At 48.7% G+C, this 25,130-nt stretch overlaps 1 protein-coding gene across 2 annotated transcripts in view; it reads left to right on the top strand.

Annotated features, from left to right (window-relative positions):
• TRAPPC9 (trafficking protein particle complex 9) overlaps positions 1–25,130 on the top strand; it is a 200,014-nt gene that overhangs the window by 55,971 nt on the left and 118,913 nt on the right. For both annotated transcript variants that reach the window (XM_038759976.1, XM_038759977.1), the window contains 3 exons: positions 1,425–1,557; positions 3,557–3,720; positions 16,375–16,527. In XM_038759976.1, the coding sequence (XP_038615904.1) occupies positions 1,425–1,557; positions 3,557–3,720; positions 16,375–16,527 (450 nt within the window). The remainder of the gene's footprint in view (positions 1–1,424; positions 1,558–3,556; positions 3,721–16,374; positions 16,528–25,130) is intronic.

A 25,130-nucleotide genomic window follows, 5' to 3' on the forward strand; every position in this document is an offset into this window, starting at 1 on the left:
GAGGACAAGGCACAATTCGGAGGTTAGCTTGGGAGGTGGCAAGAAGACGAGCGGAGGCACAGCAGGAGAAGAGAGCTGAAAAGTAAGGGAGGGGGCAGCTAGTGGAGAGATCAGAAGCCTCGATGTCTAGAAAGAAGTTCTCTCTCCTCAGACAAAAACTCCCCTGCCTTTTTTTTGCCGGCTGTCGGGAAAGTGTCAGACGACATCTACAGGTAATTTGTTTCTGGATTGGAGGCCTGTTTTTTTCTCCTACAAGAAATCAGCCAGCTAAGGTCCTTGAGAAGTTGGTTATTCATTTACGTGCATTGAAGACCAAACCATTCTTACAGAGTGTGTAGAATGCTTGGCTAGAGGAGGCAAGCAATGGGGGGAAAGTCATCCTTAACACCATGCGGGAGGCTGCTGAGACCTGTGGGACACTGTGGGAGTGGACCACCGGCGGGGGTTGGGGGGTGGGGAGGGCAGCGGAGGCTGAGTAGTATGTATGGGTGCTTGTGCGGGAGAGGGCTGAGCAGATAAAGGGAAGGCTAAGGCCCGAAATAGTTACACAGTTGAGACTAGAAGTGCCAAAGGTGCCTAGAATCATTGATGCACCTAACGGATGGCTTGCTTACCCAGTCGGATCAGATTGATTCTCTCCGTGTGCATCAAAAATGGCCAAACATCGTCATGAAAGGGATTTTCTTGAGGGTGCTTTTTGATTTGGAGTTCCAGATTGAACTGAACTCATCGTTGGGGCAGGATGAACTGCGTTGAAGTGCTTTCAAGCCTAGCCTAAGTAAGTCCTGTCAGTTATGTCCTCATGTTTCTCATGTGCCAGGGAAATGTAGTGCAGTGTGGGTGGGCTCATTCCACCAGTTTTCTGTCTCTTCAGCTTAGCATGACAACACTTGGCTTGTACAATTGCAATGGATCGCCCATTTTGAAGGAGGCAGGGAAGCAGAATCCTAGAAAGCAAAGAGCCCAGACAGTACTTTCGCTGAGTCAGTTGAAGTGAGAGAGATTTAATTTCGTCAGCAGCAATAGCACTGCACAACAGGTCTGAGTACAGTAGAAACGAAGCTCATGTTCCCTGTTCGCAAAGGGCTTACTACCCAATGGTAGAGATGGACAGACAAAAAATATTCATAAGTAATGGGAATAGAAGGAATCATAGGCATAAGTGTTAGTAGCATGAATAACAATTTTGTGTATGTGTGTGAGTGTGAGAATGGGTGAAAATGTAGAAGTTGTTAGGGTGGCTGTTGGATTAGCACAGCTTGGGGCATGCTGGGGGTTTAATTGAGGAAAGCTCTGTAAAAAAAAAAAGGTGGGTTTTTGGAAGGCTTTGAGAATGGGGACAGCTGTGGTCTGGCAGCTTCAACACAGTTCCAGACTGCAAGTGACTTTCTACCAAAAACCCTTCATGGTCTTTTCCTTGCCAGGCTACCACACTTGTGTTTTTGGTGTGTTCAGCGACTGCTTGCTCGATAATCTCCCTGGGATAAAAACCAATGGTTCAACGGTGGAGGTCGTTCCTGCTTTGCCCAGGTTGCAGATCAGCACTTCCTTGCCAAGGTATGATGATGGATGGATTTGGGACCCTTAAAAGATGTTTTTCCTCTTGTAAAAACTGTTCTTGGACAGATGGGAGTACACCAACCTGTGGCATTTCTTTAGCTCCTACCATGTGCAGGGTGATGTACTAAACACTTAGAAAGGGGTTCACAGGGGGTTACTAATAATTTCATTTATTAAGTTATGCTCAATTCTTTTGAGAGTATAAGTGGACAGACAGGTGGGTTGTTATGATGCAGTTGATGCAGAAAGGCAACAGGTAAAGGTATTAGAAATAACAAGAGTAATGATGATGGTATATATTAAGCTCTAATTCTATGCTGAGCACTGGGAGCACAAGGTAATCACAATAGACACAATCCTTGTCTCACATGAGGCTCACTCTCCAAGTAAGGGAGAGTGGGTCTTTTATCCTAATTTTACAGATGAGGAAACTGAAGCCCCATGAAGTTACATCAATCAATCAATCAATCAATCAATCAATTGTATTTATTGAGTGCTTACTATGTGCAGAGCACTGTACTAAGCGCTTGGGAAGTACAAATTGGCATCACATAGAGACAGTCCCTACCCAACAGTGGGCTCACAGTCTAAAAGACTTACATGACTTGCCCGAGGTCAGACAGCAGGCATGTGGTGGAGCTTGGCCTACAGCCCAAGTCTCCTGACTCCCAGTCCCACGCTGGCTCAGGAATATGCCTAATCCACCTCGTCCTTCCTCCAACTTGGAATGTGAGCCCCATGTAGGACAGGGACTGTTTCAAACCTGATAAACTTGTATCTACCCCAGCTCTTAGAACAGTGCTTGACACATAGAGTAAGCACTTTTATACCATGAAAACAAACAAACAACAACCAAAAACCCTTCCATTCTCTCACCCCAGACACATCAAGAATTCCACCAAACTGGGATTCACTGGGTTTGAAATTTGGGGAGGGGGTAAAAATGAGAATCTCTAGCTCAGCCTTTCAGTCCTTTGTTCCCGCCAGGACCTAGAGGATGGCTGAGCAGCCAGCTTTCCTAGCATCTTATTCCCATTGCTAAGGCACAGTCACATTAATGATGGGGTGGAAGGAGGCAGCGGAGGAGGTGGAGACAGGCAAAGAGGTCTCAAAACAGTGGTCAGAGAGGCAGGAGGAGGATTGAGAGAGATCGAGCTGCCAAAACCCAGATTGAGAGTTATAAACAGTGTCAAAATATGGTGAGGAGGGCAGAGTGGAGACTATTAGATTCTACCAAGTGGTCATTATAGAACCCGTGTGCTCTAATGGCAAGAGCACAGGGTTGGGAGTCAGGAGGTTAGGATTCTAGTACCAGCTCGGGCACTGGCTCACTGTGACCTTGGGTAAGTCATCTAGCCCCTCTTTGGGTCTGTTTCTTCATCTTCAAAATAGGAATGGTGATAACTTCCTCTCCCTTCCTCACAGGCAGAAATGAGATAATTGACAGGAAAGGGCAGGGAAAATAGGTGCCCTCTAAGTCCTTGGTGGTGGTAGTAGTAGTAGTAGTTTTATTATTATCATTACTGTTGTTTTTATCGATGACCTTGGCAAGAGCAGTTACCACAGACTAATGAGCTAGGAACCAGTTAGGAAGGGATTTAGATGAAGGGAGGGAGAGAGAGCCGGAAAGTAGACCGAATCTTGCAGGTCGGGAGATTGGAGAATTGGAGAGGGGAAAAGCTGCATCCGGTCGAGCCGGTCTGGGGAATACATGTCTCCAAAAAGGGACCCAGGTCTGTCTATCTGCCTGCCGTTAAGCTTGAGCCTAACTGTCGGGGCTTTGCTCTGAGCAACAAAGACGAACGCGTCTCAGAGCCCCTACTTCCAGTCATGCACCCCACCTGTCTCAAAAACCCCATGCTGGCACATCTGCCAGCATGCTTGCTCACATTCCACCTTCTGTTTTCATGATTTTTGTTATGTTCTGGAATACATTTCCTTCGGATTGGCATAATTCTGAAATGTTGGCTCGGCGTTTTCTGTTCATTCCGGGTAGGTCTGCTCACACGCTGCAGCCTTCCTCTGGCGACGAAATATCGACCAACGTGTCTGTCCAGTTGTTCAACGGAGAAACCCAGCAACTGATCATTAAGTTGGAGAACATTGGGACCGAGCCACTGAATAAACTGGAGGTGACCTCCAAAATGGTCACGACCAAAGGTGGGTGTGGGGAGTGAGGTGCTTGAGATGAACTCCTGGCCTGAGCCCCTGAGCTCCGACCCAGCCCCTGCTTAACCCGCCGATCTACGTACGACTGATCATTCTCAGAGAGGAGCCGCCTGGTTCCGCCCTCGAGAGGCCCTCTGAGGGGGCCTGCTCTTGTGGGGACCAGTACCAGAGACCCAGACTCCAGTTCCGAGGACTCCTGAGTCCAGGACAAGGCTGGGCCTGCTGCCTCTGCCTCTTGTCTTCCTTCTCCCCTTAGGAGGATTTGGGTCCCTGCCACCAGGACTCTGCCCAGCAGACTTTTTTTAATGGCATTTATTAAGCGCTTACTATGTGCAAAACACTGTTCTAAGCTCTGGGGAGGTTACAAGGTGATCAGGTTGTCCCAAGGGAGGCTCACAGTTTTAATCCCCATTTTACAGATGAGGTCACTGAGGCACAGAGAAGTTAAATGACTTGCCCAAAGTCACCCAGTTGACAGTTGGTGGAGCCGGGATTTAAACCCCTGACCTCTGGCTCCAAAGCCCAAGCTCTTTCCACTGAGCCACGCTGCTTCTTATGAGCCAGGCTTGGGTTAGTCCCGGTCATTCTGGACAACTGAACCTGAGCTGTTGGACTTAGAGGCTGCCCTCACTGCCCTTGGCCCCCAACGCTCTTCCTCCCAAATTTCTCCCTGGCTGTAACACTCAGAGTAAAGAAAGGGCTCTTGTTTCAAACTTCTCTAGCATATGGACCAAGCCTCTCTCAATTTATAAAGCTCAGGCTTCACTCTCCTCCTCTTCAGTTACCTGTAGATTGGAGGAAAGAACACAGGGTTGGGAGTCGGGAGATCTGAGTTCTAGTCTCAGCTCTCCCACTGGCTTGCTGTGTGATTTTGAGCAAATCACTTAACTTTTCTGAGCCTCAGTTTCTTTATCAGTGAAACGGGGATAAGATGCCTGCTTTCCCTTTCTTTTATACTATGGACCCTAGGTGGGCTAGGGACTGATTAATTATCTTGTTGCCCCAGCATTCATCACAGAATAAGTGCTTTATATGTGCCATTATTACTGCTATTATTCTGTTTACAAAGAAGTTGCCTGATGCTAGGATTCTCCACGGGTGCTCTTTGTTACGGAAAACAGGAAAAAACGGGAGTAGCCCAATTGTGTAAGCCCGAGTAGGGGTTTCTAACTTTGATTGAAGGGAGTTCTCAGGGTATTTTTAAATTATTATCGATTTAAATAGCACCCCACCCCTAAAAAAAACACCCAAGTGAAAATGTTGATGCTATATCCTTCGAAGAACCCATGACTAAAATGAGGTGAGATGCAACTGGGTGGCATCCCATGCATGGTTCTGGACAGTTCTGGTTTGGATTTGGAGAACAGCCGAGCTGTGAGCTGGCAGAACCTGAGGCCAAGGTTTCATGGCTGTTCGGTCAATCAGTAGCTCACCGTGGTGACGGTTCTACATGTCAGGCACCCGATCTGCTGCCGACCCTTGGACAGACAGCATTTCCTTTTTCATTCATTCATTCATTCAATCAATAGTATTTATTGAGCACTTACTGTATGCAGAGCACTGTACTAAGCGCTTGGGAAGTACAGGTCGGCAACATTTAGAGATGGTCACTACCCAACAACGGGCTCACAGTCTTCGCTTCCTGTACCACCCTGTGGGGAGGTGGGCTGGCCCGCAGAGGCCCCATGGGTTTTGTGACATGCTTTTCTGGGACGGGCCCAGTAGTCTTGGACCCGATCCTGTTCTCCAGCTGAGGGAGGAGAGATTCCAAGTGGGTCATTGTTGTGGTTTTGTTGGTGCTTGTTTAAGAACGGGAGAAGTGGGATTCATTTGTGTGTGAAGGTTGAGTGAATCAGACCCGTGCCGTGGGTCCATAAGGGGGCATGGAAAGTGGGGCGGTGAATCCTGCCATTCTGCAGTTCAAACCCCCTAAACTGAAGCCCTTTGACCCAGGCCAGCCCTGGCCCTACAGAGGAGGCCCAGTCGATGGAGGGTGGGCAGTAGCTTGGCTGGGCGTCCCTGCCCAAGTTATGCCCGGAAGCCAGTGACTGGCGATCGAGGATGGGAGAGCTAGCCCCTCCCTAGCGCTTGCAGGCAGAAAGTTAATCATATTGACATGGATCACAGTAAGTGGGTTGTCTTCCTTTCGACTTTCGTCACGGCATCCAATAAGTGCCGTGATTTAAAAATGTTTTTAAGTGGCCAGTGGCCACAAAGCAAACAGCATTCAGTAAAATAGCTCATGCAAACTGTTAAACCCTGAAGTTGTAGGCAGCTTAGATTATTTTTAGCTCATTCTGAGGTCGATTTGAAATTATAATAGGTTGGCTAATACAAAATTTGTACTGTCAGCAGCAGCAGCCACAGTAGCAGATAAAGCATTTATTAAGCCCCTAATTGTGGAGCGGCACTGGGCTGCAAAAGGCAAATTGAAACACACACACACACACACACACACACACACACACACACACACTCGTGCACATATGTACTATATAATCAAAGATTATGCTTCTTCATCCACATTTGCTGGAGTGGCTGAGGAGACTGTGCAGGACTGACTGTTCCCACCAGTCCTCACAGGAAGACTTTTTTCTTTTGTATTTATTGAGCGCTTAGTGTGTGCAGAGCACTGTACCAAAGTGCTTGAGAGAGTACAATATAACAGAGTTGGTAGGCACATTCCCTGCCAACGAGGAGCTTACAGTCTAGAGGGTGAGACAGACATTATTAATGTAAATAAATTATGGATATGTGCATAAGTGCTGTGGGGCTGAAGAGTGACTAAAGGATGCAAATTCAATTGCAAGGTTGTTGCAGAAAGGAGTGGGAAAAGAGGAAGAGAGGGCTTAGCTAGAGAAGGTCCCTTGGAGGAGATACACATTTAAAAAGGCTTTGAGGTGGGGAGAGTGATTGTTGAACATGAAGGTTCAACTGGTTCCTTCCCCTCTGCCTCTCCACTGGTTCCTTCCCCTCTGCCTCTCCACTGGTTCCTTCCCCTCTGCCTTCAAACATGCCCATGTCTCTCCACTGGTTCCTTCCCCTCTGCCTCTCCACTGGTTCCTTCCCCTCTGCCTCTCCACTGGTTCCTTCCCCTCTGCCTTCAAACATGCCCATGTCTCTCCCATCCTAAAAAAACCCTCTCTTGACCCCACCTCACCTTCTAGTTATCGTCCCATATCCCTCCTACCATTCCTTTCCAAACTCCTTGAGCGAGTTGTCTACACGTGCTGCCTAGAATTCCTCAACAACAACTCTCTCCTCGACCCCCTCCAGTCTGGCTTCCGTCCCCTTCATTCCACGGAAACTGCCCTCTCAAAGGTCACCAATGACCTCCTGCTTGCCAAATCCAACCGCTCATATTCTGTCCTAATCCTCCTCGACCTCTCAGCTGCCTTTGACACTGTGGACCACCCCCTTCTCCTCAACACGCTATCTGACCTTGGCTTCACAGACTCCGTCCTCTCCTGGTTCTCCTCTTATCTCTCCGGTCGTTCTTTCTCAGTCTCTTTTGCAGGCTCCTCCTCCCCCTCCCATCCTCTTACTGTGGGGGTTCCCCAAGGTTCAGTGCTTGGTCCCCTTCTGTTCTCAATCTACACTCACTCCCTTGGTGACCTCATTCGCTCCCACGGCTTCAACTATCATCTCTACGCTGATGACACCCAGATCTACATCTCTGCCCCTGCTCTCTCCCCCTCCCTCCAGGCTCGCATCTCCTCCTGCCTTCAGGACATCTCCATCTGGATGTCCGCCCGCCACCTAAAGCTCAACATGTCGAAGACTGAGCTTCTTGTCTTCCCTCCCAAACCTTGTCCTCTCCCTGACTTTCCCATCTCTGTTGACGGCACTACCATCCTTCCCGTCTCACAAGCCCGCAACCTTGGTGTCATCCTCGACTCCGCTCTCTCATTCACCCCTCACATCCAAGCCGTCACCAAAACCTGCCGGTCTCAGCTCCGCAACATTGCCAAGATCCGCCCTTTCCTCTCCATCCAAACCGCTACCCTGCTCATTCAAGCTCTCATCCTATCCCGTCTGGACTACTGCACCAGCCTTCTCTCTGATCTCCAATCCTCGTGTCTGTCTCCACTTCAATCCATACTTCATGCTGCTGCCCGGATTATCTTTGTCCAGAAACGCTCTGGGCATATTACTCCCCTCCTCAAAAATCTCCAGTGGCTACCAATCAATCTGCGCATCAGGCAGAAACTCCTCACCCTGGGCTTCAAGGCTCTCCATCACCTCGCCCCCTCCTACCTCACCTCCCTTCTCTCCATCTACTGCCCAGCCCGCAGCCTCCGCTCCTCCGCCGCTAATCTCCTCACTGTACCTTGTTCTCGCCTCTCCCGCCGTCGACCCCCGGCCCACGTCATCCCCTGGGCCTGGAATGCCCTCCCTCTGCCCCTCCGCCCAGCTCGCTCTCTTCCTCCCTTCAAGGCCCTGCTGAGAGCTCACCTCCTCCAGGAGGCCTTCCCAGACTGAGCCCCTTCCTTCCTCTCCCCCTCGTCCCCCTCTCCATCCCCCCATCTTACCTCCTTCCCTTCCCCACAGCACCTGTATATATGTATATATGGTTGTACGTACTTATTACTCTATTTATTTATTTATTTATCTTACTTGTACATTTCTATCCTATTTATTTTATTTTGTTGGTATGTTTGGTTCTGTTCTCTGTCTCCCCCTTTTAGACTGTGAGCCCACTGTTGGGTAGGGACTGTCTCTATGTGTTGCCAATTTGTACTTCCCAAGCGCTTAGTACAGTGCTCTGCACATAGTAAGCGCTCAATAAATACGATTGATTGATTGATTGATTGATGAAGGGGAAGGGAGTTCAAGGCCAGAGACAGGATGTGGGCAAGAGGTCAGTAGTGAGGTACAGTGAATAGGTTGGCATGCAGGGCATACAGGCCCGGTGGTGCTCTCTGCAGCTCTGGAAACTTTTGGCAATTATGCATCTCAGTCTCACCACCTCTTTCCCCCCACCCCAACCCCACTCCCCTCTTCCCTCTTCTCTCCTTCACTGTCCTTCCTCTCTTCTTTCTCCCTCCCTCTTTCCTCTTCCTCCCTCCCTCTCTCTTCCCTTTTGAAGAGTCACCAAGAGAGCAATAAGTAGTGGCATTCTCTTCTCAGATTCATCTGAACATTGAACATAAGTATTTCTGAAAAACTAAAACGATCTTGCCTGCTTTCCCATGCAAACCCAAACAGGCTTCCAGAATGTAAAAGGAATTTGAGGTTTCCGGAGAGCTGATGATGGGAGAGCCACTTTCAAGCAAATGCGCTTACAAGTGAAAAATTAAAGCAGTCGTTCTTATTTCATTCCAGTCCCAAGATTTAATCAATTTCCGTGTGGAATTAAATTCATGCAAACAAACCATCTGCCTCTAAAACACACAAAGGAAATAATTCTTGTCAATTACATTCTCCAGCAGTGAAGAGCTGTCAGTTTTAATACATGGACAGCGGAACACTAGGACATACAGAAAACGTTTGCCTAAGGGTGGGCGGAAGGTTGAGTACCATATTAGATCCGGGGAGGGCGACACAGACAAAGGGATGTTAAGTGGTGCAAACAGTTCTATGAAAGTGCTGTTGGATGGAGCGTTGCTTAGGGACAGGGAAGGGGTGGCATGTTCAGCTTTCTGATGTGTCAGATTTGTTGCCTCTGACAGTGAACCGCTCTCTGTTTGCTCAGAGGTGACATGGCTGACATGTCACCTGCTGAGCATCATGGCTTTCTCTGGGTCGGTGTGGCATCCGTCAGTACTATTTACTGAGCACCTACTGTGGACCAAGAACTGTGAGCCGAGCACTATGTGAGGCATTTGGGAGAAGATGATAGCTGGAGCAAGGGGAGCAAGCATCTGGGAGGGAACAAGAAGGGAGAGAGAAGGGATTTGGCGGTCTGGGGCATGTTGCCTACTTGTACTTCCCAAGCGCTTAGTACAGTGCTCTGCACACAGTAAGTGCTCAATAAATACGATTGAATGAATGAATTGGAAGGATTGGAGCTATATTGCACAGTTAGAACTGGAGATGCTTGGGAGAAGCATGAAGGCAAAGATAAGATTTGCGCGGGGCAGCCGAGGGACACAGTTGCTGCAAGCAAGGCCCTTGGGAATGGTGGTGAAGAGGCTCTGAAAAGAGGTGCAGGAAGGCGGAACAAAAGAAAAGGCAAGCGAGAGAGAAGTGAGAGAGAAGTAAGACCCAGGACGGTCCTTCCAGGGACTCTGAAAAGGCCAGATCCTTCTATTTTGGTTAGAGAGATTTACAGATATGTGGTAACCGATTAAGGATTGCAGTTATGCTCATTAATATGTGCTGAAGACAAACCAGTTGGGAGAAAATGTGGCTCTCTAAAGGAAAAGTCACATAACAGAACTCTTCTAATTTCTTTGGCTGAAGCAAGAGTCACAAAATAAGCTGTGTAGTCTCACCATAGGGCAATTGATTGGCTTTAGGGTGAATACAGTGTTCAGAATGTCCATTTGATTTGTGGGGGCCCTTTTGAATTGGCCTGAAAAAGGAAGGGGTGTCAGAGCTTCTTGAGTTACCAAATTATTCATCTTGGTGCCCAGGGTGATGAGAGCTATTACTGGGTTGTCCAGTACAGCCGACTGTTCCCGACAGTGGCAAGGAAAGGCTCAGAGGAACCGTGTGATTGACGGTTGTCCTTTTTGACCTCCATTCTAATGTGGAAGGGTGCTCCCCCGACATCCTTTCTATCTTTCCCTCCAGATTTGTTCACTCCCCTCTAGGATACACTGATCTTTCCTCCTGGCACAATCTCCATTAGGAAAAAAAAATCTTATGCTAAATTTAAAGACCAACTTCTGAAGCATGTAAAACTCCAAAATTTAAGCCCTCAAGTGACTGAGGTTTCTTCGATGCTACAACTGAGTACTGTCGTGCAAGTTTTGGGGCTGTTTAATGTGCTGTCTGCCTCCAAAAACTAGCAGAGGAAAATAGTGTGAGGTTACTGATTGAGTAGAAAGACAGCATGGCCTAGTGGAAAGAGCATGAGCCTGAGAATCAGGAGACCTGGGTTCTAATTCCAGATCCACCACTTGCCTGCTGTTTGGCCTTGAGCAAGTCAGTTAACGTCTTTGTGACTCTGTTCCCTCATCCATAAAGTAGGGGTAAAGCTACATGTTCTGTCTCCCCATTAGATTATGAGCTCCGTGTCAGATAAGAACTGTTTCCGATCTGTTTGTATTGTATTTATCCCAGCACTTAGTACAGTGCTTTCCCATGTGCGAGTCTTCTACCCTCTTCTGACTCCTCTTGCTGCTGTTCCTCCGGTGTGCTCTGTCCCCCACAAAATAAGTGCTCATTTTCTTACTCGAAAACTATTTTTTCATAGTTTTCCACTTTCCTTGACAATTTAACAGGATAAAGTGCTCAAAGGCAGGCGAGCTGTGTTAACAGGGGAGTCTGCTCACCTTCTCAGCCCCGTCCGCAGGTGCTCCACCCAGACTTGATAAGTGGCCGGGCCCCCTGTAGCTGGTTTGACACTTGTCCACATGTTTTGTTTTGTTGTCTGTCTCTCCCCTCTAGACTGTGAGCCCGTTGTTGGGTAGGGACCGTCTCTATATGTTGCCAACTTGTACTTCCCAAGCGCTTAGTACAGTGCTCTGCACACAGTAAGTGCTCAATAAATACGATTGAATGATCGAATGAATGGTTAAAATCAGAACCGGTTAAATTCAAGCTCGCCACTAGGTGGCACACCACTTAAAGCCCTCCCTCCTGGAGTAGAGAATCCAAAAATAAAATGTTTATCCATGTAATTATCCTGCACTGCTGACCACTAAAAAAGACAATAGATTAAGAGCAATTTTCCAGTTGGAGGTTTAGCACCAGCCTAAGCTGCAGGGGTCCCTGCTGGGTGGGACAGGGGAAAAGATCTCAGGCTGGCAAGAGCTCAAAGACAGCCACAGTTGACGCTCAGGTCCCTGCATGGAACAGTCTTGAGAGCCTGCTAGCCTGGAGTGACTCTCTCGGGTCTGTCGCCTAGCGGAAAGATGGTCGGAGAGTGGCATTGGCAAGGCAAAATCCCCGTGGATGAGCTCTTTGACAGTCCGCCCAGGAATCAGCCCCTGGGTCCGAATGTATGTAGCGGTTGTTCTGGTGGCACCACCGGGGTCTTGCAGAACAAGGAGCAGTGGCCTGGCTGGGTAGAAGGAGCCCATCTGGGGCCGGTACCACATAAGACACTCTGATCGTTATTTTGACGATTTGTTTGCAACTCATTAGCATCCCCAAGAAGAAAATTAAATCTCCACCTCAGTGGGGGGCATTATATCTTGGAGTGTGCATGAATCAGGTGGACCACCACCTGCTGAGAACCGGACCTGCTGCTCTGCCTGATGATGGCAGTAACAGCAGCAGCAGCAGCTACCTCCTTTTCCAGTGCCTGCTAGAGAACTCAGCAGGTCTTCCAGAGAAGTGCAGAAACCTCACCACAGCTCAACACCACGGCCCTTGCTTAGCTCCCTGAGTTGTGATAAAAGAGTAAACTTGAAATACTCTTTGAAATAGATTTTGATTTTTCAAAGTTTCTTCACTTTGGGGATATTTTTTGATGAATATTCCCTGGTAAAAGTCAGTGGCATCAGATAATTTCACTCGAGTTCCTTGTCCTAAATCAGCAGCTTCCAGATCCAACTGCCCACATTGAGGGTCCCAGTGTTTGGCGCAGGGCGAGCTGGAGAGCGTCCCTGAGGGCCCCCTATTGCTCATCTGGGAGCTGTCGAGATGGTTCTGTTTGCAAGTGGAAGGTCATCCTGAGAGGCAGGAACGTTACAGAAGTCATGTGACTTGATCTTCCATTCAAAGTGGTGGTGTTGTCTGTGGCTCTTGTCCGTGCTAGGCAGGGTTTTGCTGGTTCGTCGCCTGCCCTTGGGAATGTATCTGGGCCTTCTGGGGCCTGTCTTCTCATAGGTAGGACCCACTCCTGCTCCAGAGCTGTATGTGGTGGAGATCCTCGAACAGGAGGGGGCCTCCGGCTGAGGGCAGGCTCAGCTAGGGGGTGCTGCACCCCTGATTCTGAATGAGATTGGGTTCTTTCCTGCACCACTGATCTGTCTAGCAGATGACACACTCCACCCCCGAAGCTGACCGTCTTCCTTCCCACCTCCAGCTATGCCGATCCACTATTGCTGCCTGAGTGGTGGGGGGAGGGAGAAAGAGAGAGAGAGAGGTCTGCCCACTATCATGGAGCCCAATCCTCACTTCTTCACAAGAGCCAGCAAGAGTTTAAACCTGGGCTGAGTTTGGCAACCTCAAGGCCGAGCTTCTTGAGGGTCCAAGTCTTCACTGCACACGGTACAGGACAGAGGTTAGAAATCTGGAGACAAGAGAACATTTGGCTCATTCATAGAATCTAGGGATCGCCTCAAGTGGAGAGAGAGGTCAGCTATTGAAAGGTTGCACGCTGGCATCCCAGGTGGCCTCAGCACATTAAGCACAATCATTATTTGCCTTCTTTCCATTTGGAGACTTTTCCATCTGGAGCCTTTCCCCTAAACTGCTCTGTAGCCAGAGCCCTTTTCTGACCCCCCAGGAAGACCTCAGGCCTCTTGGTAGACAAGCAGTGGTCCCTCCACTGGGCTCTTAGGAGTCAGGTTTGCCCAGAACGCCTGAAAGGAGCCCAGGAGGGGAAACATGCCCCCTTTATCCCTCCCCCCCAGGAATCCCTTGTACTCTTGGAATCATTCCTTAAAATTCCAAGGAGCCACTTGCTTTCTGCTCCTTTCTAGGCATCGACTTCTCTAGTGTCCGCCTTTGTGACTGCTGAATTGATGCCAATGAGCTCTGGGCCTCCCCGTTCCTCTGCTCTCCTCCCTTTTTCCCATTTGTCACGGGCCAAGGTGGGCAGTGTGTCCAGATACCCACCAGGTGTAAGGCTCAGCGGGAGGCAGCGTTTCCTGGGAGGTCCAGACGGTCAGGTCCTATGGCAGAGCAAACACTCATGGGTTTCGTTGGGCAGGCTGCCCATTCAGCCCTGCTGCTTCTGGTCGCCAATCTGTCTCACGTCCAGCACTTGACCAGGGTCCAGCAAACAGAAGGGAAGATGGCTGCAGAGCCCCAAATGCCCATCCAGGGCCCCCAGGGTGGCCAGAGCTCCCAGTGAGGAATGTCCAAATGGCTTTATGTCCTGAGTGTATGAAGTCCAGTATCTCTACCTCAACCCAATCTGGCTTTATCGTGACAATAAATGCTTCCCTGTCTCTGAGAACTGAGAGCCTGAGTTCTGGGGAACCGGCAGCCATGTGCCGAAGGGATGTGGGCACGCGTATGTAGGCTGGAACTCTCAAGCCCCTTTTCAGGGAACTGAGGACCGAGCCCAGCTTTGGCAAGCATTTGTTACTTATTAAACTGTCAGGCATGTAGGTCCTTTCTTTGACTGCAAGGTTCTGATGTTATCAAGCTTTTGCTGAGATCAGAGTGTGGAAAAAAAAGAAAAGAAAAGAATCATGTCCTATCATGGTCAAGGGCACCTGGTGATATGGGTTGATGCAAAGATGTGCTCCCTTCCTCAGGGAGCCTCCCCAGGGAAAGCTAGGGTGTCCTTGCCAGTTAGTTACTGTGGACTACAGGACCTCCAAGAAAAAGGAGTTTGAAGTCAGTTCAGCCTGAGTGTTGGAAGGCACAGAACGAGGTGGTGGAAGTGATTTTAGCATAGCAGGATGCGCTAATGGGGTATAGTGATTGTCCAGATCTTGTCATTGGATATATCTCCTGAAGCCCTTGGCCGATATACTCCCCGTGTACCCCGCAAGTTAGGTTGTTCATTCTGGCAAGGTGACTCACTCCTCTCCGTGCTCACAACAGGCTATTCCTTGAGAACCTCAGGAGCCTCCAGTGGTTGCCCATCCACCTCCTCATCAAACAGAAAGTCCTTAACATTCAATCAATCAGTCATATTTATTGCGTGCTTACTGTGTGCAGAGCACTATACTAAATGCTTGGGTGAGTACAGTATAACAGAGTAGGTAGACACATTTCCTGCCCACAATGAACGTAAATTGGCTATAAAGCACTCAATCAGTTTGCCTCTTCCCATCTTAACTTCACAACCCAGCCTGCGTGCTTCCCTCCTCTAATGCCTACGTAAGTACCGTATCTTGATCTTGTCTATCCCTCTGCCGACCCCTTGCCCACATCCTCCCTCTAGTCTGGAACTGACTTCCTCCTTGATATACGACAGACCACCACTCATCCCACCTTCAGATCTTAAAATCACATCTCCTCCAAGAGGCCTTCCCAGACTAAGCCCTCATTTCCCCTACTCCTCCCTTCTGAGTCACTTATGCACTTGCATCTATCCTCATTAAGCATTTGATATTCATTCCACCCTCAGCCCGGCAGCACTTATGTACAGATCCATGATTTATTTTCATATCTGTCTCCTGCTCTAGACTATAAACTTCTCGTGATCAGGGAGCTTGCCTACTTACTCTGTTGTACTCTCTCAAGCACTTAGTACAGTGCTCTGCACACAGTAAGCACTCAGTAAATACCACTGATTGATCCCATTAACCAATTCCTTCTCTGCTGCTGTCCAGTGCACTTGATGCTCTCCATATTCTTGCCCACATCACTCTGAACTTCGGGAGGGTTTGCTTCAAAAATCAGCTTCCTCTTAAAATGCTTGCTGTCCATTGAGGGAGATCCTTTACTTCCAACTTTCAAGGTTCACGTTTTTAGGAACCGGGCCTAAAAAAGCATCATCCTCTTCCCGACCCCCACTCCCTTCGTAGGGCTTGGCAGATGAGGGACTAGTGAATGATTCCTCAGTTGAATCCAGAAGTGGGAAATCCAAGAAAAAGGCAATTAATTGACTTTGTGGATTGTACGTACGTTTTATATACCGGCTTCCAGGAAGCAATGAGATTCCACGCTTCCCTTGTTCCCTTTTCACCAGTCAGAACGGTCTTCCTTCTCTCTAATCCAAACCCCACCCACCTCCATGTCAGCTCATTTCCTCTAGCCTGTCCTCTGAAGAAAGTAGTAGGTCAGGCCATCTGCCACCAACCGCCTGATACTGGCTGAGGCTGGCGGGATGACCTGGCTGTGGCATTCTCCCGTGGAAGATCCCGACGTGGTGCAACCCGCCGTAGCGGCAAATCCCAGCGTCACTGTTCAAAGAACAAATTCAAGACTTACCTCCCTGCTAGCCTTGGCCTGCCCCTGGCTGCAGAACCGAGGCCCATGTGTGCGGCCTGCCAGCCCCATATGCTGGCTCGAGTGGCCGTTCCTTGTGGGCAGGGAGGGTGCCTCACGTTTCTGTTAGACTTTCCCAAGGATCTCATGTTACGCCAGTGGGCACTCACTAAATCCCATTACTTCTGCTGCCACACAGCCACTTGGGGTGGGGGAAACCGACCCTAGGGGAAAGCCCTTCCCCCTTGGGTTGGGGCTGTCGGGACAAACAGGATTCCCTGAAAGGAAGATGATGTATCCGCTGGAGCAACAAACTTGCATCTGCAGTTAGCAATTGATCGTGCCTTCTCAGGGCTGGGCATGGTCCTATTTTACTTGACCTTTTGGGCTTGAAAACAGTCCCGATCCTGCTTCCCTCTCTAGCATTTAGACTAATGACTGATTGCCCTGTGCTGTTTTTTGAATCGCCTGTCGTAGAAAAGCTGTATGGGGACTTCTTGAGCTGGAAGTTAGAGGACACCCTTGCACAGTTTCCTCTCGCACCAGGGAAGATCGCAACATTCACGGTGAACATTAAAGTGAAGCTGGACTTCTCGTGCCAGGAAAACCTCCTGCAAGATCTCAATGACGGTGAGTAACCTGCTTCGATCCCCACTCACCACCAGTGTTCCACGTTGGTGTGGTCTTTGCATTCCTTCTTGGTCCTTGTCATCCTGCCTCTTGAATGTCACAGTGCTTGGTTCAGCGCATTGCACTCAGTAGATGGTTGATGGATGCCATGCCGACGACAGCGATTACTTCTAAATTGTATTTGTTAAAGTGCTTACTATGTGCTGAGCATAAGCACATAAGCACTGTGCTAAGCCCTGAGGTAAATACAGTTCAGTCAGATTAGATCCAGTTCCTGTCCACATGGGGCTCAGAGTCTAAGAAATAGCCAGGATAAGCTTTGAATCCCCACTTTACAGATGAGGAAAGTGAGGTACAGAGAAGTTAAGTGACTTACCTGAGATCACACAGCAGGCAAGTGGCAGAACCGGGACTCCCAGCCCTGTGCTCTTTCCCTTATGCCACACTGCTTCTCTACTACCTTGTATCTCCCGCAGTGCCTAGCCAGAGGTTCTAGTGTCCACTGCCGTTTCTTGGCTTTGTGCCCTGGGGGGGTAGGGGGGCGGTTTCCGGGGGAAGATGAGCGCCCTAAAAAGCTTTCGTATGTGAGCTAAAGTGGCCTGGAAGGCTAGGAAGAAAAACTGTCCGTTGACAGTTATCTAAAGCAGCTTCCTCCCCTAGCTTTGGCAAGGAAAGAGGGACGCCGGCACCTCCAGCTCGTGAGCTGGGGAATAGGTTGGGGGGCTGCAGCAATTGGAGACCCTCAGCATTGCAGGGAAGTCTCCAGGTGCATCAAGTGTGGAAGAGCTTGTTGCTCAGCTCTCCGTGACTGTAGCCTGGCCCCAGGGCGGGCGGGCGGGCGGGCGGGGAGGTGGGCAACATCTGCCTCCTCGTGTGAGTCAATGTCCTTGGGCCTCATCCGCACTCTCAGCACATTGCCTAGCACAGTGTAGGCACCGAAGTGATGTTGGCACCAGCACTAGTCTCTGTAGCAGGTTTCATGTTTCCATGTTTTCCCTTTCAAGTCTTTGGGCAAAGGAAGTCACTATATAAATAAGAGGTGTGGGGCCACCAGGTGTGAGCAAACAGCTGTGCCGTACAGGTCAAGAATGGTGGTCAACACCTTGGCAATTAAGATATGTCTGCCACTTGTACGAATAAAGCTAAACCTGTAGATCATTCATGGTCAGGAAACAGTAGGCAATCAGTGCCACTCCTTGATATTGTGGTGAAATAATTTTCCTTAGAAGTATTGATTTTTCCAAGCTTACTTCTGTGCCCAGTGCTTGTGATGTTCATGATTTGCATGTTTGCTCCATACAAATCCTGTTGGGGGAGGGTGTGGAATAAATATTAACCTCTTTGGACATGGCCCAGATTGGGTTTGGAATTTAATAAAGTGTCACACATTTCTGAATGCTTTTTAACAATGTTGGCAAAGGCAGGGGGAAGCTTTTTCAAAGATAATATCAAACTGCATTATTACAAAAATTTACTTGTGCCCAGGGTTTTGTATCTTTCAAGTTGAATTTTAAGCAATTCTTCAGATCCTTGTTCAAAAATGGTTGTATTATTTTAGGCTACTTTATACTGGGGGAGAAAGGGAAGCCAGATTATTTTTATTTTCAAGGAGTAGGGGAGGGCAGAGGGAAGCAGGAGCAGGAAGAGGATGGAGGAATAGGGGAGATGGCATAGGGAAGCGTCAGGAGCAGGGAGAGGATAGAGGACTGGGGAGAATGGGGGCAGCACTGGAGTGGAGAGAGAACGGAGTACTGGGGAAGGGCAGGGGCAGGGCTGGGAGCAGTGAAAGGACGGAGGACTACGGGAGGACTGGGGCAATACCAGGAGCTGGGAGAGGAAGGAGGAGTGGTGGATGACGGGGACAGCATTGTGAATAGGGAGGTGGTAGGGGTGTTTTTGCGGGAGGGTCAGGATAGGGGAAAGGGCTGGTAGAGTGAACTGGGCGGCCATCTGTGCCTGGTGAGTGGCTGCTCTGTGCCTTGTCTTGGCGAATGGTCTCCCCCCTGTGAGGTTTGAGAAATGTAGGACAAGAAGATAGTGTGCCACTGACCATCTGGGGCGAGATTTCCTCCTGCCGGACATTAGCAGAGCCTTTGGGAAACAAAACTTGGCTTTTTTTTTTCTTTTTCTTTAAAGAATTACTTAGTGGCTGATTTAGTTTCCATTTTAATGACTTACATTTTCTACCGTGAGTGTTGTCATCGGGCCGGCTGGCCCTGGCCAAGAAACCAGAGAAAATGCCGGGTCCACATTTCCAAGTTACGCAATGGAGGAGTTTCTCATCAATACGAGGGACTGGTGCGTTCCAAATTCTGACTTGTGCTGCAGTGTGCCTCAGAGCTCCAAACCATGGCTTCGCTCCCCAGGTGTTGAATGCTCCCTATCGCCCACCCAGGGGTCAATCAGGTCCCATGTCCTTGTTTTCTGGAGGTGGAGAACCGCCCCTCCCGAACAGCCCCTCCAGTTACCAATTTGAAGCCTGGAGTTACTTTGCCTTCTTGTTTCCAGGGGTTCTGGAGTCCTCTCGGAGGGTCGATCAATCATCAGTCAATAGTATTTATTGAGGGCTAACTGTGTGCAGAGCTCTCTACTAAGCATCTGGGAAAATACAGTGCAACAGAGTTGGTAGGCACAGTCCCTGCCTACAAATAGCTTACAGTCTAGAGGGGGAGATAGACATTAAAATAAATTAGATGGCGAAGTGGCCAGGTGTAGGATGTCTACCTAACTGCTGTGGGACTAAGGGTGGGGCGAATATCACATGCTTAAGGGGTACAGATCTGAGTGCATAGGTGACGGGGAGGGCGGATAGGGGAAATAAGGGAAGGCTTCTTAGGGGAGGTATGATTTTTGGAGGGTTTTAAAGATGGGGAAAGTGGTAAACTGTCGGGTCTGAAGAAGGAGGGAATTCCAGATCCCAGGGAGGACATGAGGAAGGGGTCAGCGGTGAGATAGACAAGATCGAGGTACAGTGACTCGGTTGGTGTTAGAGGTGCAGAGTCTGTGGATTGCACTGTAATAGCACTGGCCTTAAAGCGAATGGTAAGAAGTTTGTGTCTGTGGAAGTGCCTGGGCAACCATTGGAGGTTTTTGAGGAGTGGAGAGATAAGGACTGAATATTTTTTTTTAGAAAAATGATCCAGGCAGTGTAATGAAGTTTGGACTGGAGAGGAGAGAGCGCACCTCAAGCTACGCTGAAGTTGTGTTCTAAAGAGTTAGGACATCTAGGCTGAAAGTGGCCAGGAAACAGCCACTCTTGCAAAATCTTCATAGAATTTCTTTAGCACTGTACAACTGTGTTTTTAAATAATAATACTGCTATTTGTGGTATTTAAGTGCATATAATATGCCAAGCACTGTACTAAGCTCTGGGGTAGGTACAGGATAATTAGATCCCACATGGGGCTCTCAATCTAAGAAGGAGGGAGAAAAGGTATTGAATCCCCATTTTGCAGATGAGGGAACTGAGGCACAGAAATTTTCAGTGATTCGCCCTAGGTTACACAGCAGGTAAGTGGCGGAGTTAGGATTAATGCCCAGGTCCTCTGACTCGTAGGCCTGTGGTGCGCTTTCCACTAGGCCACGCTGCTTCTCTTTTTTCCCCTCAGAAGCTGGAGTAGTGGGCAGCCTGCTTCCTGGTGTGCATATCACTCCTCGGGAATGCTCTCGGTTTCAGGATGCTAGAGATTTATCTCACTGATAGTTGATGAAGAAATAAGTCCCTTTGTGGTAGTGCTGGTATTTATCAAGTGCTGGTGATAGTATTTATTAAGTGCTTAGTATGTGTGGAGCACCATACTAGGCTCTGGGAAAGAATAGACAGCTGGTATACACCCAGCATGCACCAGGCTCTCCTGACTTTGAAAAAGGAGACCATAAATCTTGCTAAAGAGGTGCACGTAGCAGTCAACTTGTGCTCGCCGTTTGCTTTGTCGAAGGGCAGTCACCCAATGTGCTGTGTCTGTCCCCGGCTACCGTGGAGGTTTAGCTTCGAGGGATTTCGTTGTGCGGAGCACAAGAGGCTCAGAGACTTGCGCACCATCAGTCAGTCCCACTTTAAGGAGCCTCTGCCCTACAGCCCCCTGGCCTGCATTTTCACCACCTTTAAAACTGGAGAATCAGGGTGGCTATCGTTTGGATGTATTGTATCTGTATGGCTGCCAGGGGGTTTTGGACCACCCTCACTGCTGCACGGTTTGGTTGGGGTGGGGCCCGGGAAGAAAATGGATTGACAGCAGGAAACCCATATCAGTAAGCTGAGTTTTAACAGGGCATCTAGGAGCACATTGGGCAGAAGAGACGTTTGAAAAACACAGCCAAGCCCAGTTTCAAACACTGTAGCAGCAGCACTGGTGTGGAAACCCGGGGGGTGCGAACTGACAGAGGGGCTGCTCTCCTCGAGCAGATTGGGATCTCAGAAGGCAGATTCAAAGCACGGCCAGCATTGCGGGAGGAGCTGCATCAGTGTGTGGCAGAGGGCCGACTCTCTTCACAAGCCCCTGGGGAAGAGAGGATTTGGGGGGTTAGGGGAGGGCACGTGGGCCTTTGCAGCTGCTCTGAGCACATGGATGTGATCTCGCCGTCAGTAGCGTCATCTCCAGGTCAAAGACAGCGGGATAGGCCCGGTCTCCCTTCCCACTCAGTGTCAGCCCGCTCTTACAAAACCTCTCATCACCATCAGCAGAAGCAGCCGCCGCAATGAAGAATTGAGCTCCTGCTGTGTGCAACATGCTTCACCAGTCACTTTAGGAAATTTCAGCAGAAATATGAGACTTTTAGCCCAACTTTGTCAGCTCCTCAGGGCAAGGTGCAGACCTTTACTTTTGTCCCAAGGACCTAGCACACAGTCGGCGCCCAGTACAGCACTGCGCTCATAGTCACCGCCCTTTAGGTACTGATATTGAAGGTGTGAAGTATGTAGTTCAGTGTAAGATCCTCCCCTACATTTTTGCAAGACACTCTGTTTTAAGTGTAAAATTGAGGGTGCTAGTTGTTCATTCATTCATTCGGTCATATTTATTGAGCACTTAGTGTGTGCAAAGCACCGTACATTATAAGAAATTGAACAATAAACAGGTGCACTGCCTGCCCACAATGAGCTTCTTATGGTTTTAACCGAAAATAATATGCATTAATTGAGCTTGTGCTAATTAATCAATCAATCGACTTATGGAGTGCACAAAGTGCTATACTAAGCGCTTGGTGAAAGTACAATGCAACAGAATTGATAGATGGCATCCCTGCCCACAGGGATCTTACAGTCCATAGAAACTGTATTTCTTTAAATAGTTGGTGTTTATGTGAGATTACTTTTAAATAAAGAGGAATTTGGTAGCTCAGATATGAGGAAAAGGTCAAGAAGGGGATAATATATACTATGGATAGTCCATTTACACACCACTTTTAGGGTGCATGAGAGGACTTGGCTTAAAAATCAGATTTCCTTCTGATTTGCACATCTGTCTCTGCCAATGCGGGATGCAAAGAACCTTCTCTGGTTCAAGAGCCGAAGAGGAGCGGGGAGAGAAGGGACTGAGATGGATGTTGTGTGGCTCAGTCTAGACCCTAGCAGATGGGGCAAGGTGAAGGGGAGCCCATGGATGAGCCCCCTCCAGCACTCTGCTGTTAGATCTTACTGGAGGATAGTGGGGCGAACTGCAAAATATGTACCGGCTTTCAACAGTGACCCACCTTGGTGCTTATTCTGATGGTCCTATGGGTGATAAAATGGCTCTTAAAATGTGTTAGCCCACAGTAAATTATAAGCCTCTCTGTTTGGGCTCGCGCATGGCTGTTGGGCCGGAGCAGGGTGATGACCCTCTGGCCGGCTCCAGGCCCTTTGCCTTAATTGGTTTTCCAGCACATTTCACTATTTGCCTGGGGCGCAAAGTACTTCCTGCCTGACAAATTTTCACATTGCCACCCCAAGTCACTAGGAAGGGCTTCCCATAAAACTGCCATCAGAAAATGGGTTTCTGGAGTGCTGCTGTATACTGCGAAGCTTTTCACTTTATTACTGGAGCGACTAGAAGAGGTGTTCTATGTAACTTTGGGTCCAGGAAATAGATATTCTAGAATCTTCTTTCCCATCTTAGGTTTGCCTCTGTGGAGAGGAACAGGGGTCCAGGTGGTTTTCTGAAGGCCACATGGGAGAATGGAGTTCATACATTTATTCAATCGTATTTATTGAGTGCTTACTGTGTACAGAGCACTGTACTAAGTGCTTGGGAAGTACAAGTCAGCAACATATAGAGACGGTCCCTACCCAACAACGGGCTCACAGTCTAGAAGGGGGAGACAGACAACAAGACAAAACATGTAGACAGGAGTTGGGGGCACTGGGGTAGGGACCTGCCTGGGACTCAGCATTCCAGTGTGCTCTTCTTTGCTTTCAATCAGTCAGTCATTCTGATTGCACACTGACTGTGTAGAGAGTCGAACAAATGCTTGAGAGAGTTCATTCAAGTCAGGAGGCACTATTGCTGCCCTCCAGGAGTTTGCAGTCTAGGGGAGGGAGGCAGCCAGACACAAAATCATATACAGACAGAAGGAAAAGGAGGATGGAAAGAGGGATGTGTGGATGAATGAGCGCTTCAATGATAGCAGATGTAAATCTGTACAGGCTGATATGAGGGATGAGGTAACTTTCTCCCCATGCCCACGATCTGTTCTGGCACAGCACAATCCACAAATTGATGTAAAAAGAAAGAAGCTAAGGGTGCAGGAGAGGTAGACCAGAATGGCTGCATGTGGCATCAGGCTCAGGCATAATGTTGCTAAGCTTCCTCACCCGTGCCTCAGCCTTACTGAACTGGACCCTACAGGACTTTGTTTCTTTGTGTATTTGAACTTTATTGTAAAGTAGCAGTGAGTTTCAGCATGAAAAGTGTACTGCATACATCTACATACTCCTCAGAAACCTCCAGTGATCTATCATTTCTCTGTTTCAAGCAGATGCTCCTGAGCATTTGTTTTAAATCATTCGATCAGCACTCTCACCTTTACTTATCCACTGTCATCTCCCATTACACCCCAGCTTGCACTCTTCATTCCCCCCAGCCAACCTAATTGCTTCATTGTATTCTTGTCTCTCCCATCTCCAACCTCTTGCTCATACCACCCCCATACACACCTGGAGTTCCCTCCCATTTCATAAAGACCCATCTCAGTAGTATGGAGGCAGTGAGGTTGGTCAGGGCATCATTGAGGGTGAGGTGACAGGGGGTCAGAGAGAACCTAGTCGGTGGTAGCCACCACGAGGCCCCTCCCTCGTCTGTCCAAAGGCCTGGTGATCGTGTGCCATCCCACCCTTCCCTGCCTCCATTAATGCGTAATTATCCCCTCCTCTTGCAATAAGCCCTGTGTTAAGAACTTAGAGTATAGCAGAGTTAATTAGCTCAGCCCTTGGCCTCAAGAAGGACTCTTGTCTGTTTTGCTGTGTAAAATAGCCAGGGTCCCTGTGCCACCAGGCCCTACTGATTTGAGTGGATCCAACTTTAAATAGTCCAAGGTCTGAGTATGAGCAGTTCCTTTCACCTATGAAAATGTTAGAGACAGAGCGTGACAGTAATAATAATTAATAATAATTATTGTATTTGTTAAGCACTTAGTATGTGCCAAGCACTGTTCTTGACAGTAGTGGTAGTAGTGGTAACGGTCATATTTGTAGAAGTGCTGGTTGAACGCTCAGTTTTGTGCCATCGGTCCTGACACCATGGCAGTGCACACAACCATCTTGTGCCCAGGCAGTCCTGCATTCAATCAATCAATCAATCAATCAATCATATTTATTGAGCGCTTACTATGTGCAGAACACTGTACTAAGCGCTTGGGAAGTACAGATTGGCAACACATAGAGACAGTCCCTACCCAACAGTGGGCTCACAGTCTAAAAGGGGGAGACAGAGAACAAAACCAAACATACCAACAAAATAAAATAAATAGGATAGAAATGTACAAGCAAAATAAATAAATAAATAAATAAATAGAGTAATAAATATGTACAACCATATATACATATATACAGGTGCTGTGGGGAAGGGAAGGAGGTAAGATGGGGGGATGGAGAGGGGGACGAGGGGGAGAGGAAGGAAGGGGCTCAGTCTGGGAAGGCCTCCTGGAGGAGGTGAGCTCTCAGCAGGGCCTTGAAGGGAGGAAGAGAGCTAGCTTGGCGGAGGGGCAGAGGGAGGGCATTCCAGGCCCGGGGGGATGACGTGGGCCGGGGGTCGATGGCGAGACAGGCGAGAATGAGGTACAGTGAGGAGATTAGCGGTGGAGGAGCGGAGGGTGCGGGCTGGGCAGTAGAAGGAGAGAAGGGAGGTGAGGTAGGAGGGGGCGAGGTGATGGACAGCCTTGAAGCCCTTTCTTGGGCAAACTTGTCCTTGCAAAAGCACAGGTTGTGGCGGAGAGTGTGTGCTATGAACTCTTTTGGAAACCCCAGTTCAGCTCATAGTTAATAGGGTATCTGACAGCCCTGTTAATATGACTTTGAGGCCAGCCCCAATTTATTAAAAATTCTCCCTGCCCACTGCTGTGTTCAAAGCACCACTCAATCAGGTCCATTCTCAAAGCTGTTGTTCCAGGTCAGAGAAGATGAGTGGACA

Source organism: Tachyglossus aculeatus, chromosome 18, assembly GCF_015852505.1.
Source record: "Tachyglossus aculeatus isolate mTacAcu1 chromosome 18, mTacAcu1.pri, whole genome shotgun sequence".
Lineage (NCBI taxonomy): Eukaryota > Metazoa > Chordata > Mammalia > Monotremata > Tachyglossidae > Tachyglossus > Tachyglossus aculeatus.